This window comes from Lissotriton vulgaris, chromosome 8, assembly GCF_964263255.1.
Source record: "Lissotriton vulgaris chromosome 8, aLisVul1.2, whole genome shotgun sequence".
Classification (NCBI taxonomy): Eukaryota; Metazoa; Chordata; class Amphibia; order Caudata; family Salamandridae; genus Lissotriton; species Lissotriton vulgaris.
The window spans coordinates 1,576,733,055-1,576,752,579 of record NC_141696.1 but is presented as its reverse complement, the minus strand read 5'-3'; the positions used below and the strand labels follow the sequence as shown (position 1 = coordinate 1,576,752,579).

The window sequence follows — 19,525 nt, the reverse complement described above, 5'->3', positions numbered from 1 at the left end:
ACTTAAGTTAGCACAGTATATACAAATGCCCGAGGGGCACGGAAAACCATATACTCTGAAAGTGGAATGCGAAATTCCTAGCAGGTAAGTACAGTACTAATAGCTTTTGGAATCGCTAGGACTTGACTAGGGAATCGTTAGATTACGTCTAGGAGGCCTAGGGGACTCGGGTGCAGTGTGTGCACTCTCACGCGAGATGCGGGACAAAAGTCTATGGTAGCTAGGAATTAGAAAGTTAGTGTTCTCGGGCGAACCCGACCTGGTAGGGAGAAAACGAAAGTAGATTCTGACCCTTGGATAGTGAGGCTATGCTGGGGCACCGAAATGCCGAAGTTACCTAGCCCAGGGGCTGCAGCTGCATAGGTCTGAAAAGACGTCGGGAATCCTCGTAGACGGACCAGGAGCCGGAAGAAAAGATGCTGGCCGGTGACCAGTGAAGAAAGTTCAGTCGGATCCAAGCCTGGATCTTGAAGATAGATGACACCTGAAAGCAGAGGGGACCAAGTTCGAGACTACTAGCCAGTAGTCAGTGGGCACCAGGAGGGCACCGGATGGTAGCCACCTCGACTAGGTGAGTGGGTGACGCTTGACTCGAAGATCTCACGGACCAGGAGGCGTTGTCGGCGACCAGGATGGAGGATCGAGCTGTCCCACGAAGATAGAAGCTGTCGGCGTCGCTGGACCCAGGATTGGGCAACAAAGCCTTGGCAAATTCAAGCCCACGCGGTGGACCTAAAATGGCGTCTGGAGTGGACCAGGAGGGTCCGGGGTGCCTCTCTTGAAGAAGGAAGCAAGGGCCAGCCTGGAGCAACCAGACCAGCAGAAGAGTTGTCGTCGGGCGTCGTTCAGAAGGCCACAAGCCAGCCGGCTAGTAGCCAAACAACGCGGTGCACAGCAAACAGCAGAAGGGCCCCACGCCGATCGTGGAGATGCAGGGAGGCTGATCTTGGGTGCTGGAGCTGCGCAGGGTTGGGGCTTCTCGGACCCCAAAGCACTCACCAGTGGAAGACTCGGTGGGCTTGCAATAAAGATGTCGTGCAGTCTTGGCGATCGTCGGTCCCTTGAGGTCTCGTCGCACTCACGGTTCTCAGCTTTGCTGTAGAGGTGAGTAGAGGTCAGAGGTGCCAGGGAAGCCGGGTCTCGTCGTGCTGGGTCGTCGGATTCGTGATGAAGGACTTGCAGCGGGCCGCAGTGTTCTTTAGGATGGTGCCTGCGGATGCAGGGTGACTACTCCTTAGCCACAAGGGAGAATCTTGAAGAAGAAATCGTGAAGTCCTTTCGAAGAAAGTGGTATCTTGATTCCAAAGATGATCTAATTTTAACAGGGGGCCCGCTCCCATCTTTATACTAAAAAAGGGGGCTGACCCGGTGACTAGGTCCTGCCTATGGGTGGGACTAGGTGGGGGGTGGTTACACCCCTCAGCCATGCTGGACTTCCCCAGGCCAGGGGCTGGTGTGCCCCTGGAACTGGTTCAGACCGGCCTATGCGTAGTGAGCACCGGGGTGCCACTCAGCAGTCACCTTCCTGTAAAGCCCTGCCTACCCAGGATACACAAAACCATGTCTGGGACGGTGCTAGCACCGCCCCTGACAGGAAACCCTTTGTCCAGGCTCCCCTCGCTGGAAGGACTCCCAGCTGCAGGGGGTCAGACTCGTGTCTGTGGTGGCAGCATCCATTTTGTGGAGCTGAGGCTTTAGTTAACTTTAACCGGGGTTCACAGTTACATACATGTCGTGTCCCTCTAGAAGGGTGGAATGCTAACCCCGTCGCCAGGATTGGCGAGGGGTTAGTATTCCAATTCGTATGACACCTTACTCGACATGTTTTGATAAAGCAATACCAAAGATAGCATTTAACCGCGAGGATTATAATGCACTTAAGAGTATATGGTATGCGATATCATGGAACAGCTATTAGGACTTGATTCCGCAAGCTGCAGACAGGCTCAGCTCATGCCAGAGCACCATCTCACACGATTCCAAGCACTCTGCCTTCAGGATTGTCAAGGCCTGCCATAGGAGTGACTGATAGGAATCTGTGTGTCCATTTTAGGGTTAGGTATAGGTATACTACACCTACAGCAAAGGGTGATTACACGACTTTGCCCCAGCTGTCATGCAGCCAGTTGTGTCAAATTTAGGAGGCCAGCCAGGGGTGGCATAATACATGCTGCAGCCCCTGGTAGCCCTGGGTACACCTATGCCCTGAGTTACAGGGTCTGATAAGGTGGCCCAGTACCAATTGGTAGATGCACCTAGGGTACATGAAGTAATTTAGAAAGAGAACAGCCAGGCTGTGGGTCTGATTGGCAGGCCCACAGCCAGAGAAAGTCGTAAACCAGTGAAACAAAAGCAAAAAATCTGGGTGATCATAGGATTGCAGACCCTACTCTCCTACATGACCCCCCCCCAAACTTTGGGACAATAAGCTAACCTTGACCAGGTGAGTCTTCTTGTTCTAAGTGGAAATATCTGGAGAGCCCATCGGCATTGCCATGATCAGTACCAGGTCTATGTTCCACTGTAAAGTCCATCCCCTGTAGGGAAATGGACCACCTAAGCAGTTTGGGGTTTTCACCCTTCATCTGATTTAGCCACAAGAGGGGCTTATGGTCGGTCTGAATCTTGAAGTGAGTGCCAAACAAGTATGGCCTCAGCTTCTTCAGGGCCCAAACCACAGCAAAGGCCTCCCTCTCAATAGCTGACCAATTCTTCTCTCTGGGGGTCAGCCTTCTGCTTATAAAAGCAATGGGCTGATCCTGACCATCAAAATTCAGTTGAGAAAGAACAGCTCCCACACCCAACTCAGAAGCATCTGTTTGGACAATGAATGGTTTGGAGTAGTCTGGACTCTTAAGGATAGGTGCTGTGCACATGGCCTGCTTTAGGTCATCGAATGCTTTTTGACAGCCTGCTGTCCACTGAACCTTTTTTGGCATTTTCTTACTTGTCAGTTCATTTAATGGTGTCACAATGGAACCATAGTTCCTGACAAATTTTCTGTAGTATCCAGTCAGGCCCAAGAAAGCTCGAACCTGAGTCTGGGTGGTTGGAGGAGCCCAGTCCCTGATTGACTGTATTTTGCTCTCCAGTGGCTGAACCTGGCCTCCACCTACAAGGTGGCCCAGGTATACAACCTGTGTCTGCCCTATCTGGCACTTGGTGGCCTTGATAGTGAGGCCTGCTGCTTGCAGAGCCTCTAACACTTTCCTCAGGTGGACCAGGTGATCCTCCCAGGTGGAGCTAAAGACAGCAATATCATCTAGATATGCTGCACAGTAGTCATCCAGCCCAGTAAGGACTTGATTCACCAACCTTTGGAAGGTGGCAGGTGCATTTTTCAGACCAAAGGGCATTACCACAAATTGATAATGCCCACCAGGGGTTGAAAATGCTGTTTTGGGTTTGGCATCCTCAGCTAGCCTGATCTGCCAATACCCAGCTGTTAAGTCAAATGTACTTAAGTAGTTGGCAGAAGCCAATCTATCTATAAGTTCATCTGCCCTTGGTATTGGATGGGCATCAGTCTTAGTGACTGCATTGAGACCCCTGTAGTCTACGCAAAACCTCATCTCTCTCTTACCATCTTGGGTGTGAGGCTTTGGCACTAGAACTACTGGACTAGCCCAAGGGCTATCTGAGGGTTCAATGACTCCCAATTCCAACATTTTCTGCACTTCAGTTTTTATGCAGTCTCTAACATGATCAGGCTGCCTGTAGATTTTACTCTTGACTGGCAGGCTGTCACCAGTGTCAACCTCATGGGTACACCAATTGGTCTGACTGGGTGTCAGAGAGAACATATGTCTGAAAGACTGAAGAACCTGTTTACAGTCTTTCTGCTGATGTTCAGAGAGGCTGCCACAAAAGACAACACCATCTACTGACCCATCATCAGGATTCTGAGTGAGCAGGTCTGGGAGAGGGTCACTCTCTTCCTCCTGTCCCTCATCTATGGCCATGAGCAAGCTCATGTCCTTCCTGTCGACATATGCTTTGAGCCTGTTGACATGGAGTACCCTGTGGGGACTCCTGGGAGTTCCAAGGTCCACCAGGTAGGTGACCTCTCCCTTTTGCTCAAGAATTGTGTGGGGCCCAGACCATTTGTCTTTGAGTGCTGCTGGGGCCACTGGCTCCAACACCCACACCTTCTGTCCAGGCTGATAAACAGTCAGGACAGCCTTTTGGTCATGCCAAGCTTTTTGAAGTTCTTGACTGGCCTTAAGGTTTTCTGATGCCTTCTCCATATACTCAGCCATCCTGGAGCGGAGACCAAGTACATAGTCCATTATGTTGGTTGCAGGCTTTTTGAGAGGTCTCTCCCATCCTTCCTTCACCAAACACAAGGGGCCTCTCACAGGATGCCCATACAAAAGTTCAAAAGGGCTGTAGCCAACCCCCTTTTGTGGGACCTCTCTGTAAGCAAACAGAAGGCAGGGCATCAGGACATCCCATCTACGCCTGAGTGTTTCAGGTAGTCCATGAATCATCCCTTTTAGGGTCCTGTTGAACCTTTCAACAAGCCCATTGCATTGTGGGTGATAGGGTGTAGTGAATTTGTAATTGACACCACACTCCTTCCACATAGCAGTTAAATAGCTTGACATGAAGTTTGCGCCTCTGTCAGAGACAACCTCCTTAGGGAAGCCCACTCTGGAGAACACTCCAACTAGGGCCCTTGCCACCACAGGGGCTGTGGTGGTCCTAAGTGGAATAGCTTCAGGATACCTGGTGGCATGATCCACTACCACCAGTATAAACTTGTGCCCTGATGCTGTCTGGGGTTCCATTGGACCAACAATGTCAATCCCCACTCTTTCAAAGGGCACCCCCACCACAGGCATTGGTATAAGGGGGGCCTTTGTTGTGCCACCTGACTTACCACTGGCTTGGCAAGTGACACAGGAGCGACAAAACTCCTTGGTATCCTCATTCATGTGAGGCCAGTGAAAGTGTGAGACAAGCCTGTCCCAAGTCTTTGTCTGGCCTAAGTGTCCTGCTAAGGGAATCTCATGGGCCAAGGTAAGTAGGAAACCTCTCTGAGACAAGGGTACAACCAGCCTCCTGGTCATGCCAGGCTTGGGGTCTCTTGACTCAGTGTACAGGAGTCCATCTTCCCAGTATACCTTGTGGGTACCTGTGGCGTTCCCAGCAGCCTCAGCAGCAGCCTGCTGTCTGAGGGGTTCAAGAGAAGGGCAGCCTAACTGGTCCTTCCCCAGGTCTTCCCTTGAGGGTCCCCCTGAACCCAAGAATTCAACTTGATCAAGTTCAAACTCTCTAGGCTCAGTTTCCCTCAATTCCTGCAGGTCAGCCTCCTCTGAGACTTGATCCACAACCTGGGGCAAGGGGGAAGGCACAGCCTTAACCCTACTGCTCTTTTTCTTGGAAGGTGTCTGGTCCATTGTTCCAGGATCCAGCACCTGTTCAGTGGGGCATCTTCTGGCCTGTGACCTAGTCACAGCAAACACATGTGCTGGCAAACCTAACATTTCCAGATGAGTCCTCTGCTCCACTTCTGACCATTGTGATGACTCCAAATCATTGCCCAACAAACAATCCACTGGGAGGTCTGAACTAACTACAACCTTCTTTTGGCCAGTTACCCCTCCCCAGGAGAAAGCTACAATTGCCATACTATGATTGGTAGTGACATTGCTTGCATTGGTCACCAGGAATTCTGTACCTGGCATGATCTGTCCAGGGTCCACAAAGCTAGGTGTCACCATTGTGACACTGGCACAAGTGTCCCTATAGGCCTGAGCCATTTTTCCATTAATAAAAGGTGTCTGTCTGTATTTGCCCAAAGTATTGGGACTTATGTCAGGGGACATATCCACATCCCCTGTACAAACAAGGACAGCCTGAGTGAGTGTACCAACTAAGTTGTCACACCCCTCAGAACCCAGGGTTAACCCTACTAAACCCTTGGGAGGTGCACTACCACTGCTGGCTGTACTAGGGGGCACAGGTGCCTTAGGGGCTGCAGTGGCAGGAGTCTGCCCTCCTCCTTTCTTGGTGCACTCACTAAACCAGTGAGTTTTACTTTTGCAGTATTGGCACCACCTTTTAGATTGGCCTTCTTTCTTCTTTTGGGGAGCCTGACCCCCACCCTCTTTGGGTTGTTGGGGACCTGTCGAAGACTTCTGGTCATTTTGTTCCCCCTTAGAATCTTTACCCTTCTGGTCTGCTTTCTTCTGACCACCTTGATTCTGGCCCTGGTTCTGTTTAACTCTTGTTCTAACCCATCTGTCTGCCTTCTTTCCCAATTCTTGGGGAGAGGTCAGATCTGAGTCAACAAGATGCTGATGCAACAACTGGTTCTGACAATTGTTTAAAATTTGCTCTCTCATCATCAAATTGTACAATCCTTTATAATCAGTAACCTTACTGCCCAGCAACCAGCCCTCAAAAGCCTTAGTGGCACAATCTACAAAGTCAGCCCAATCTTGAGACTGAGTTTTCTGGGTATCCCTGAACAGCACCCTGTACTGCTCAGTGGTTAGGCCAAACCCATCAACCAGTGCATTTTTCAAGACTTGGTAATCATTAGCATCCTCCACCCTTGTGGTGAGGAGCTTGTCTCTTCCTTTACCCTCAAAGGAGAGCCACAAGATAGCTGCCCACTGACTTGGGGGAACACCTTGCACAGTGCAGGCCCTCTCCAAAGCAGTAATCCATTTGTGGATGTCATCCCCTTGTTTAAAGGGGGGCACTATCTTACCAAGGTGTTTTGTATCAAAACTCCTTTCCCTATTGCTAGGTACAATGCTGCCACCAGTGGGGACTGTCCCACTCAATTGTTGCTCTCTAGCAAAGGCAAGCCTCTCTTTGGCCAGGGCAAGTTCTTCCCTTTCAATCCTCAGGTTGGCTGCCTTTTCCTTAGCTTCATACATTCTCCTCTGGGGAGATGTCATTCCCCTTTGAGAGGAACGTTGAGAGCCATTGGTATGAAGGGATCTGATAGAGCCTCTTGATAGAGATCTATCTCGTCCATTCCCAATGTTAAGCTGACCTGAGAGTGGCCCCAAGGGTCCCCTAGTGCCCATCTCATGTCTGCTTAAGTTGGACCTGGTTAGTCTGTTGACTTCTACCTGTTCCTTTTCTGCCTCATCCCCTGATACCAAATCATCATCCTCATCATCAGCATCATCTGCTTCCTGAAGAGGATGGTCCTGGGCATCAAAGGGACCCTGTAAGGAGGGCATGTTGCCATCTGAATTAGAAGGGTCTGGGTTACCAGCCCTCCTTGCATCATGAGTCTCTAAGAGACCAATCAGAAAGGCAGTTGTGGGGTTAGACCCCTGCTTAATCTTCCTAGAGGTACACACTTGTCGTAACTCATGGAAGCTAAGCGCAGTATATCTTGAAGAGATGACCTGTGGAGGGTCAACTGACACAAGGGGAACCTCAGTGTTTCCTCCTTTGTCCGACATACTGTTTCTAGTGTGGTGTAAGTGATGCACCTACCTACACTATGTGTTTACCTACTGATCCCTTGCTAAGAGTTGCAGCCAAGGTGTGCTAAGCCTTGAGGAGCTACAACAGCTGGTTCAGTAGAACTCAGAGTATTCTAAGCTTTAGTTATGTGTACCTAACAGTACTTATGTGATCTTTCAACAAGATATTCTTAGGATACGTGTGGTAAAACAACAGCAAGCTCAAATCCCAACCGCTGCTCACCAATGTGAGAAGGTGGCCTGATATGCAGTGCTCACTATTCTAGTGAACACTATGTATCAGTCCAGCAACCCTTATTGATGATTGGTTGTAAGTCAACCTTATAGACCAGCTATCCTAGTAGCGTGGATACGAGCAGTCTAAGGCTAAAGACTCGAGAGGGCGCGTTAAGCCAGCTGTTTACCACACATATACCCCTTGAATACCAAGTGAAAGGACACCACACAAGTGTTATGAAAATAAACAGGTATTTATTTAAAGATCACAACAGCCCTGTACTCTTTATGAGGACAGGGTACTAAGCACAAACCAAAACTCTTACAAAAATACTTAAGTTAGCACAGTATATACAAATGCCCGAGGGGCACGGAAAACCATATACTCTGAAAGTGGAATGCGAAATTCCTAGCAGGTAAGTACAGTACTAATAGCTTTTGGAATCGCTAGGACTTGACTAGGGAATCGTTAGATTACGTCTAGGAGGCCTAGGGGACTCGGGTGCAGTGTGTGCACTCTCACGCGAGATGCGGGACAAAAGTCTATGGTAGCTAGGAATTAGAAAGTTAGTGTTCTCGGGCGAACCCGACCTGGTAGGGAGAAAACGAAAGTAGATTCTGACCCTTGGATAGTGAGGCTATGCTGGGGCACCGAAATGCCGAAGTTACCTAGCCCAGGGGCTGCAGCTGCATAGGTCTGAAAAGACGTCGGGAATCCTCGTAGACGGACCAGGAGCCGGAAGAAAAGATGCTGGCCGGTGACCAGTGAAGAAAGTTCAGTCGGATCCAAGCCTGGATCTTGAAGATAGATGACACCTGAAAGCAGAGGGGACCAAGTTCGAGACTACTAGCCAGTAGTCAGTGGGCACCAGGAGGGCACCGGATGGTAGCCACCTCGACTAGGTGAGTGGGTGACGCTTGACTCGAAGATCTCACGGACCAGGAGGCGTTGTCGGCGACCAGGATGGAGGATCGAGCTGTCCCACGAAGATAGAAGCTGTCGGCGTCGCTGGACCCAGGATTGGGCAACAAAGCCTTGGCAAATTCAAGCCCACGCGGTGGACCTAAAATGGCGTCTGGAGTGGACCAGGAGGGTCCGGGGTGCCTCTCTTGAAGAAGGAAGCAAGGGCCAGCCTGGAGCAACCAGACCAGCAGAAGAGTTGTCGTCGGGCGTCGTTCAGAAGGCCACAAGCCAGCCGGCTAGTAGCCAAACAACGCGGTGCACAGCAAACAGCAGAAGGGCCCCACGCCGATCGTGGAGATGCAGGGAGGCTGATCTTGGGTGCTGGAGCTGCGCAGGGTTGGGGCTTCTCGGACCCCAAAGCACTCACCAGTGGAAGACTCGGTGGGCTTGCAATAAAGATGTCGTGCAGTCTTGGCGATCGTCGGTCCCTTGAGGTCTCGTCGCACTCACGGTTCTCAGCTTTGCTGTAGAGGTGAGTAGAGGTCAGAGGTGCCAGGGAAGCCGGGTCTCGTCGTGCTGGGTCGTCGGATTCGTGATGAAGGACTTGCAGCGGGCCGCAGTGTTCTTTAGGATGGTGCCTGCGGATGCAGGGTGACTACTCCTTAGCCACAAGGGAGAATCTTGAAGAAGAAATCGTGAAGTCCTTTCGAAGAAAGTGGTATCTTGATTCCAAAGATGATCTAATTTTAACAGGGGGCCCGCTCCCATCTTTATACTAAAAAAGGGGGCTGACCCGGTGACTAGGTCCTGCCTATGGGTGGGACTAGGTGGGGGGTGGTTACACCCCTCAGCCATGCTGGACTTCCCCAGGCCAGGGGCTGGTGTGCCCCTGGAACTGGTTCAGACCGGCCTATGCGTAGTGAGCACCGGGGTGCCACTCAGCAGTCACCTTCCTGTAAAGCCCTGCCTACCCAGGATACACAAAACCATGTCTGGGACGGTGCTAGCACCGCCCCTGACAGGAAACCCTTTGTCCAGGCTCCCCTCGCTGGAAGGACTCCCAGCTGCAGGGGGTCAGACTCGTGTCTGTGGTGGCAGCATCCATTTTGTGGAGCTGAGGCTTTAGTTAACTTTAACCGGGGTTCACAGTTACATACATGTCGTGTCCCTCTAGAAGGGTGGAATGCTAACCCCGTCGCCAGGATTGGCGAGGGGTTAGTATTCCAATTCGTATGACACCTTACTCGACATGTTTTGATAAAGCAATACCAAAGATAGCATTTAACCGCGAGGATTATAATGCACTTAAGAGTATATGGTATGCGATATCATGGAACAGCTATTAGGACTTGATTCCGCAAGCTGCAGACAGGCTCAGCTCATGCCAGAGCACCATCTCACACGATTCCAAGCACTCTGCCTTCAGGATTGTCAAGGCCTGCCATAGGAGTGACTGATAGGAATCTGTGTGTCCATTTTAGGGTTAGGTATAGGTATACTACACCTACAGCAAAGGGTGATTACACGACTTTGCCCCAGCTGTCATGCAGCCAGTTGTGTCAAATTTAGGAGGCCAGCCAGGGGTGGCATAATACATGCTGCAGCCCCTGGTAGCCCTGGGTACACCTATGCCCTGAGTTACAGGGTCTGATAAGGTGGCCCAGTACCAATTGGTAGATGCACCTAGGGTACATGAAGTAATTTAGAAAGAGAACAGCCAGGCTGTGGGTCTGATTGGCAGGCCCACAGCCAGAGAAAGTCGTAAACCAGTGAAACAAAAGCAAAAAATCTGGGTGATCATAGGATTGCAGACCCTACTCTCCTACAGGATTTATCAAACAATGCTGGCATTTTAGACAAAAAGAAGTGCTCAAAATACTAGAGAAGGAAGAGGGCACCAAAACACGTCAAGTGTAAACACTCACACACTTTAAAAGTGCAAAATTCTTATAATAAACCCAAAAAGGGAGAGCTCAATGCTCCAGGGTTCTGCTAGCAGGAGCCGGAAAAAAGAACTAAAAGTAAATGGGACCTGCTGGGCATTCTGGGATACTGAGAAAGTTCTAGAAAGTTTTCTTAAAGGCACTGTATCCCTTTCTGAGCCACATAATGGCAGCCTATGGGGCTTCTCTGTCCTTCCCTTCCTCTCTATTATTCCAGAGGCTTTGTTGGTTAAAGGGAAGTTTTTCTCTATGTAGAAAACTTGGCAGGCTGTGCTGTGGGTGGTTTTGGTGGAATGTCTAGTTGAAGTACTGGACAGTGTAGCCTGTGGATATAGGCTGCATTATATGTCTTTAAATTCTCTCTTAAGTGTCTGTGCAGGACTGCATTGTTAGACAGTTTAAGAGATTATTTTTGATTGCTCCGGGGTCCACGCTCATGAGCAGGACTATTCACTAGATTATGACTATAACAGAGATCCCCTACTACAGAAGTGGAAAGACCACAGTGAAGCTGTGCCTCCAGCAGAAGCATACCAGTGTGCTGGCTGCGTAAGGAGCCGGCAAGTGCAGCCAGGGGTGGACTCCCCAAGCTGCTCTCGAACGGTACTTGTGCATGCGGGGTGACTGGGTGGGAGCGGACACCCGTAGCAGAAACAACACAGAAACAACGCTGCGCAAAACCACTTTTGAAAGAAAAAAAAGCACAAACAAAAAGTAAAACATTTGCAGCTCTCCCCGGCTCAGTGGGAGAGCTGCTACTACAATATGCACGACTCCGAAGAAGAGCCTCATAATGCCCTGCAGAGCTGGACAGTTTTGCTGGATTCTTTATATATACGATAGCACAGACTCACATACATTAGACCTTCCTACTTTTCCACAATTTCACTTTTACTTACTATGGTTGGACTACCAAATATGACAACCTTATAGTGAGAGCAGAGGACAGGAGAGACAGTTAAGATTTTTAATAACTTGTCCCACTGGTTTGGGTGCTATTTCTCCCTTTGTGGTGGTCCCTGGATGACGGGCCACCACCAAACTCAGAAGGATGCCTCCTTTCCCCCCGAATGGATTTCCAGAGTACCCATCCTAAGTTGGGGCGAACAGGGGACTCCCAAATCATCACCACCCCTGAATTTTCTTTATATTTTCAAGCATTCCTCAGGATGGAACTCGTTGGGCTGAGTGTATGGTTACATGCATCAAGGTTCTGAAAGGCCTAAATGTGGTTACGTCCTCTAGGGGTTGATTGTTAGGAGATGGAACTCATCTGGTTGCTCGTTAAAGAGTAATATGCACAGGATGAATGCTGCTAGGACGTCGCATACTGGATGAGCAGCAGCTGCCTGAAGTTCAACTCAGAGAAAACAGACGTCCTCACCCTCTGATCCACCCCTCCGCGTGGGACAACACCTGGTGACGCCCTGCCCTCGGTAACCCTCCCACACTCGTAGACCGCGCCGGCAAACTCTGATTCATACTTGACTCCTCCCTCACCATGAACCGACAGATCAGCACCGTATCCTCCACGTGCTTCAACACCGTCTGCATACTCCGCAAGAACTTCAAATGGATCCCCCCCCCCCCCCCCGAATCCAGAAAGACCGTCATAACCAGCAGACGGCCTCTACGCCAAAACCAACAAATCTCCACTCCACAAACTCCAGACCGTCTAGAACGCCGCAACCGGACTCGTCCTCAGCATCCACAACAAGACCACATCACCCAGCACCTATGAGTCCTCCACTGGCTCCCTGTTGAAAAAAGAGTGATATGGCTCTGGCTTATGACTAGGACCAGTTAACTTGCTTATCACAGAGCACCGAACCTGTGTGATTCACCTTATAGTGGCTCAAAACAATCTGTGGGACAACCAGTGACCTTCAACCTCACTCATGGAATACAGAAGGGGATTCAGAAGCCCAGCTAACTTTAACCTTCTTTTAATTCTTCTAAGCCCCCCAGAGTATGGTTCCCACGAGATCCATGTGCTGCAGCATTGATTTTACGTTCCTCGATCTGCCCAGAACTGGATTGGCATATTACTTCTGTAGCGATATTAGAGAGATGAGAGCATGAATACCTGCAGCGCTATTAACATGAGTCTGCGCAATGGATATGCTGTCTGCTACAATTCACTCCAGCTTATAAACATCAAGGAATGTCTTTGTGACATAAAATAAAGACTACTTTCACGAAAGACTGTAGCTGACAGTAGGATATCCATCAAGTCTATGAGCTAAGAAACAGCCATACATGGCTATTACTCAAGGTAAGTAAAAAGAATGCTGGCCTTGCTCTGAAGACTTAGAAAAAAAATTAAATACATTTCAGAGGAATAACATCACACGCATGGCACAAAAAATCAAACATACAGCTGAGAGCACAGTAATGCCAGCAGAAGACCTCCAACAGCTTGAAAACTCAGCTGAAAGGTGACCTACCCCATACACAAGGAAAATGTGGAATGTGAACACATTTCAATCACCCAGCCAACATCATACCCAAGAAACCTTTAACTTTAGATTTCTTACCCCAATGTGCTGAAAGAGCCAGGACCGCATGACGTTTGTGGCGTGCTTGGGCAAAACCCCTCGCTTGTTCTTCGAAGAGCTGTCATCTTGATGCAAGATGCTCAGATCTTGATTTAACTGTAGCTGAAGCTATATTGAAAAGGAACAAAAAGTAATCTTAGACAGTTCATGAAAGCAATGCAAGAACATTCAGTGCTGTACCTGAAAAACAAGTTCTTGTTTTAGAACAATTTTCCTGCAAACATATTTAAGATCAATCCATCACTCTATCATTGACGTTTCAAAAATGTTTAAATAGTCCTTCAATTTCCATAAACCAAAAGAAAATCACCTGTAAAGCTGGTTCTTCACACAGATCCAGAAACCCGAAGGAACTGCAGGGAGGCTAAATTCTTCATAAAATGTTTTAGGAGTACTGAACTAGAGCTACACAGAAATTTGTGTGTATAATAAAATTATACATAACGTTAACAAGGCCAGGTACATGATTATTATAAAATAATAAGGTAAAAGGCTATGAGATAGAAAAAAGGATGGATTGTGAATAACAACTACTGTCCAAAAATAAGCACTAGGTCGTGGCTAGTGGAGCATCAGAACAGACAGGTTCATAGCCTGCTTGGAGAAGACATTTCGTTGTAATACTGGAGATGCCCATAGGACCCCAAAGGCCCTGATCTGAAACGGAGCACAACACTTGCTGTCTTATGAGTATTATATAATGAATTGCTGTTACTACAGCTTAAACAATGATCTCCTTTCTTAGCATGCGGGGGTACAGCTTTTGTTGTGCGTAGAAACTGGCAAGCAACGGTAACAAGAAGTGCTTTTGCCCTGTGTGGAGGTGGAGGTGGTATGCCTCTCTGAGACACCCAGCACCCTTGTGGGTGACGTAGGCCCCAGCTTAAAACAAGCAGGCTTGGGGGATGGAACGGTGACGTGGCACCAATACTGGACAGAACAAAGGACCAGGAGAGCAGGAGTAGCGCAATATATAGAACGCAAGAGCTAACAGTGCACCCATAGCATGAGCACAGAGAGTGACATGGCAGAAGAAGAGGGGGGCTGCTTTTCAAAGTACACTCTAGGCGATGCTGACCGGGAATGGGGTCTCCCAGCTTGCACCTAGATGTGAGCCTTTAGAGGGAAAAAAGGCAACTAAGGAGAAGCGGTGCAGGATATATGTACTTCATGAACCTATAAGGAACACACTTTGAGGCAGGGTCTCTAGCATCCACATTCTCTTTCCTGTTACTTCTCCCACGTTCCTTACCAATCTCCCAATTGCAAGTCTGAGACTATAAAAAATCCCAACAAGGAGCAACTTGTCCTTTCCTTACATGTAGAGGTGATGCACAGGAATACAAGTATGATTTTCCACTGCAACAATACTCACGGAAAACAGAAAGCGAAGAGTAAGGGCTTGAACTGACATTCTCCGATCCGCTCATTCCAGAACAAAATCCTACAATTAGAGGTCACAAAACGACTACAAATCTGGGTTGAAACCCACAACCTTGAGCATGTCTAGTTTTAGACCAGGAAGAGTGTCAGCCTTGAAGAAAGTTCACTGTAACCGCAACACAGGCCTTCTTGCAGTTCTGATCCTGTTGGGCTTCCCAGTAGCTGCATCAAGATAGATAACTCGAGGCATCTAAACTGCTTATCACGCTGGACAGGAATAAGTGTAAATGAGCGCCTCCATTAGTGTGGGATTCTTCAGGTGTCGGCACTATTGCCTAAACTCTACAATATTTACAGCTGACTAAAAGAGAAACGGTTTGCCATTATAATAGAACAAACATACAGAGAATCATAAAGGCAGAGTTGAAGGTGGAAGATTGCAGGAGACATCATCTAACCTCTCTATAGCATGACCGGACCACAAAGCAATGGTCAAGAACAAGAAACATGCTCAGTTTAAGCCCTGAAAAACACTCTCCACCACTGCCCAGAGTAATGATGCTCATGGCAACTGGTGAACTGCGGAACCTTCCAGGTTGTGACCCCTCCATTCGCCTCCACGACTCACCCCAACAAACGAGGGGTTCCTCAGGGCTCTGCCTTGAGCCCCACACTGTATAACCTCTATGTCCAACCTTGGCAGTTCTGGCGAGGAGTAGAGGGCTCACATTTGTATCCTATGCTAATGATACACAGTTGATAGTCGCTCTCTCGGACAACACCATGGGGGAGGCCTCTAAGTTTCAGGACGATCTTATGGCTGTCGCCGAGTGGATCATTGCCAACTGTTCCAACTTAATTCCAGTAAGTCAGAGGTTCTGCTGGTAGGGAGAGACTGGGTGCTATGGGGGGGAACATTTGTGGCTGGCCATACTGGGCTGTGCACCCACCCCTAAGCAGGTGGTGAAAGATCTAGGTGTCCTCGTCCCTCAGCTTTCAGTCTCAAACTAAGAAACTTGCAGGGACCTGCTTTGGCATACACTATGGGGGCTAAAACCGCTGCTGGGGTTCTTTGACCCGTCCATCATGCAGATGATTATTCAGGCCTCCATCTTGTCAAGACTGGACTATGCCAATGTACTCTATTTAGGGGTCAACAAGACTGAAGTCCTGAGACTGCAGAGTCTCAAAAACGCTGCAGCCAGAACTCTTCTAGGCCTCCCTAGAACCTGTCACACCTCGAGTGCGATTTGTCGGCTACATTGGCTGCCTGTTGCCAATTGAGTGGAATTCAAGGCCCTTTGTACCGCGTTTAAAATTCTGAAATCCTCCTCTCCTGGCATTTTGTCAAACCTGCTCTCATTCTATTCTCCCTCACGCCAACTTCGTTCGATGGGACAACACCTGGTGACTGTGCCTCGAATGAGGAGTGCTCGGTCGGGCGGGCGCTCCTTTGGTTTATTGGCTGCCAAACTTTGGAACACTCTGCCCCTTTTGTATCGCTTTATTCGCCCTAAGTTGGCAGGGTATGCTCAGACGTGAGTCCCTTGCTCACTTGGCCACTGGATTCAAGATAGCCTGGCTGATGAGGATTATGAATCCGAAACCGGTCCTAGGATGCTTGTTTCCGGTCCAGGGAAGACATGGCTTGGCAGTTTGGGCTGGACTGTTCCCATGAGGCACAGGGTCAGACTGATTTGCATATGGCCATGTCTGAACTGGGGTGGCTGAGTGAGCTAAAGAATGGTGATGGATTAAACCCAGATCAGTTGACTGGGGGTGAGTGTTTGATTTGCTCAAGCACTCCGTCCATCATCCCCTTTTGTATCGCTTTGTTCGCCCTAAGTTGGCAGGGTATGCTCAGACGTGAGTCCCTTACTCACTTTGCCACAGGGTTCAAGATAGCCTGGCTGATGAGGATTATGAATCCGAAACTGGTCCCAGGATGCTTGTTTTCGGTCCAGGGAAGACATGGCTTGGCAGTTCGGGCTGGACTGTTCCCATGAGGCACAGGGTCAGACTGATTTGCATATGGCCATGTCTGAACTGGGGTGGCTGAGTGAGCTAAAGGATGGTGATGGATTAATCCCAGATCAGTTGACTGGGGGTGAGTGTTTGATTTGCTCAAGCACTCCGTCCATCATCCCCTTTTGTAACACTCTGCCACTATCCATCCGTGCCAAGAATAACTATCTGGCCTTTCGAAAGGACATCAAAACTCATTTTTTCCGTTTGCTTTAGTGTTTATCTCCTGTCATCTGCCTCCATGTTTCTACCTTAGCACTGGGATGCCTCTTTGCTGAGGCAGCTGTGCGCTTTACATACCATACCATAACATAACATAGCATAGTCCCAGGCAGATGGGAAAGTGAGGCATTAATTGCCTGTAACAATTACTTGGAGCTTGTCATATTGTAAATCTAAATCTGTGCACTGTTGTGTCAACTAGTGCTGTGTCAGCCCGCCAAATCAATTTCAAATAAATACTGATCAATTTCATTTCATCATTCAGGATGTAAGTTATGAGGTAGAGTTTTATTGTAAAGTGTATTTCTGATGAAGGAAAAGGAGGTCCTTTCTTATGTTTAGATGAGTTTCACGCAAAACAAGGATACAGTAACCACAATTGAATCAGGTTTGTTGGGTGATGGGATATTTTTATACAAATTGCATCATTTATATTTACCCATGTACAAGTAATGTTTGTAGCATAAGCGGCTGCCAACAAGGTAAAAGTTTAAAGTGAGTTGTGATTAAGTGACATGGAGAGATTGGTGACACAGTAAGTACGAGAGACAAAACACTGACCCTGCTGCTCTAAACACCCAACAAACCTGATTCAATTGTGGTTACTGTATCTTTGTTTTGCGTGTTCCTTCTTAAAAAAAATATTTTCACATTTGCCTGTAAGTGTTAAAAAACGTGTTCTTTGTAGATTCAATTTTAATGAGAAGTAATATTGTGGTCATACCCGACAGAACTACTGTACCTTTTGCATTACTCGTACCAAAGGCAGTGGGTTTCAGGAATGTGTCTCATGTCGACTCATCACTTTTCTCTGCATCAAAACAAGCAGCCTGCAATGGCAGTGTGTGTGTTAAGATGCAGGGCCTCTAAGGGTGGAACAATATGTGCTGTAGCCTTTAGAGGCCTTCCCTGGTCACTGTGCCCTTGGTACCTATGGTACTTTTTACAAGGGACTTACATATGGCCAGAGAGGTGCTAATTGGGGGTACAAAGGTACAATTTGGGGGAAGAAGATTGGACCTGGGAACTAGATTGGCAGGGACCCAGGGCACATCAAGTCAAAGTGCATCAGAAATCTGGCAAAAGGTGGGGTGGGTGGGAGGGGGGGGGGTTTACTGCAACATAAACTCAACGTCCTACAGCTCTGGGTCATCATACACAGAATACAATTCAGACGTTTAAGCTGCCAGAAGCAGGCATGCAGCTTTTGTAGAACTACGTTTCTAAGTAAACGACAACAGTAAGGAGTCCTAACGTTCTTACCACTTTCACAGCAGAAGGACTAGAACCAAATGGTTCTGGTCATAGCATATGGGGTCTGGTTACTAATGCCTTTGTAAACAGGAGCTTGGTTTTGTTAGAATTGAGTTTAAGAGAATTTTATAACATCAATGACAGAACAAATGTTTGGATGGGGATGGAAATTGGTCAATGTCAGTAAAGGAAGTGGAACATTTCCTAGCTTCCACCAATTTTAGATCAGCTGAGTATTATCTGCATATGATTAAAACTGCACACACATGAAAAGTCTGAGCCACAGGAAGCATGTATTGATTAGAAAAAAATAGAGATTAAAGCACCAAACCCATGGGAACTCCTTAGCTAATGGATATCTTCTCCGATTTAAAGGAGGAAATTAAAATGAACTGTGAACCATCAGAATTATTTTTTTATTTACTTGTAATCCTAGTTCTGCATTGTAGGAATCCTCTCTGAAGTCATAAATGTAGAATATTATCACACAATTGAGGGGGCCCGGGACACTTCCTTCTGAATGCAACAGAGTCCATCCATAGTTGGAGGTAGACACCTCGACCTCCATAGTCTGGAGATACCTCCATAATCAGCAAGACAGGCTAATGGTCACTGCATTTTTTTAATGTATGCAGTAAGACTACATTGCAGCACTTAACCAAAAGAAGAGACTTACGCTAACCAAAATAACCTATAACCTTCACTCAGAAGAAAAGAAAAATGAAGGAAAAGGCGCCCGTCAGGAGACAAGTGGCGAAGCTGCAGGAAAACACTCTATTGCTTTATAAAATCAGTAGCTTCTCTTTGCAAGCATGCGCTGCACAAGCAGCGGGGCTCACAGCCTCAGTTCATTCTGCACAGCAATAAGTAAAGTGTGATACCTATATTGTAAATGAAAAGTCAATATGTATGTAAAGGGATGTACAACATCAATGCAACCATATTAGTGCAAAAAAACAATAACAATCCTGCTCACAAAAATGTCAATCGTATCATTGACCCCCGGGGAGGAGGAAGGGTCGGTCTGGACTTCAATGAGGATTCCTATGATGCAGACCAAAGATTTCAAGAATGGTAGGATCCTTACTCATAGTTGTAATCACAGAACAGCAAGCATCATCCTCTTTACAAAGAGCACAAGAATAAGCTACAATAAGCAATCAGTTACTTAATTTAGATATATTATCTCACTGCTGTTTAGAAAAATAAAATCCTTAATATTGCTTGACCTAATAAAGCGTCAGCCCTCAAATCCTGACCTAAGCAGCAATGCTTTGAAATGTGTCTGTACTGCTCTCCAGATGGCTGCCTTAAATCCAGTCAGAGGAAGAGTTGGGAGCTGGAGGGGTGTTCTTACCACTGTTCTAGTACTGTGAAACACTACGTATTCTTCCAGTGAGCAAAGAGCTTGCAGCTCACTAACTTTTCTTGCTAAAGTAAAAGCCACTGAAAAAAGCTCCTGTTCAGAAAAGGCGCTGCAAAGAGGCCCTATGTTAGACTTCAATGGAAGAGCCATCAATTTGGATAGGAACAGATTTAACTCCCATGGAGGAAGAGGAAGTC

General features: G+C 47.9%; 1 protein-coding gene across 2 annotated transcripts in view; it reads right to left on the bottom strand.

Annotated features, from left to right (window-relative positions):
• PKNOX1 (PBX/knotted 1 homeobox 1) overlaps positions 1–19,525 on the bottom strand; it is a 362,665-nt gene that overhangs the window by 90,196 nt on the left and 252,944 nt on the right. For both annotated transcript variants that reach the window (XM_086935872.1, XM_086935873.1), the window contains one exon: positions 13,058–13,186. In XM_086935872.1, the coding sequence (XP_086791998.1) occupies positions 13,058–13,186 (129 nt within the window). The remainder of the gene's footprint in view (positions 1–13,057; positions 13,187–19,525) is intronic.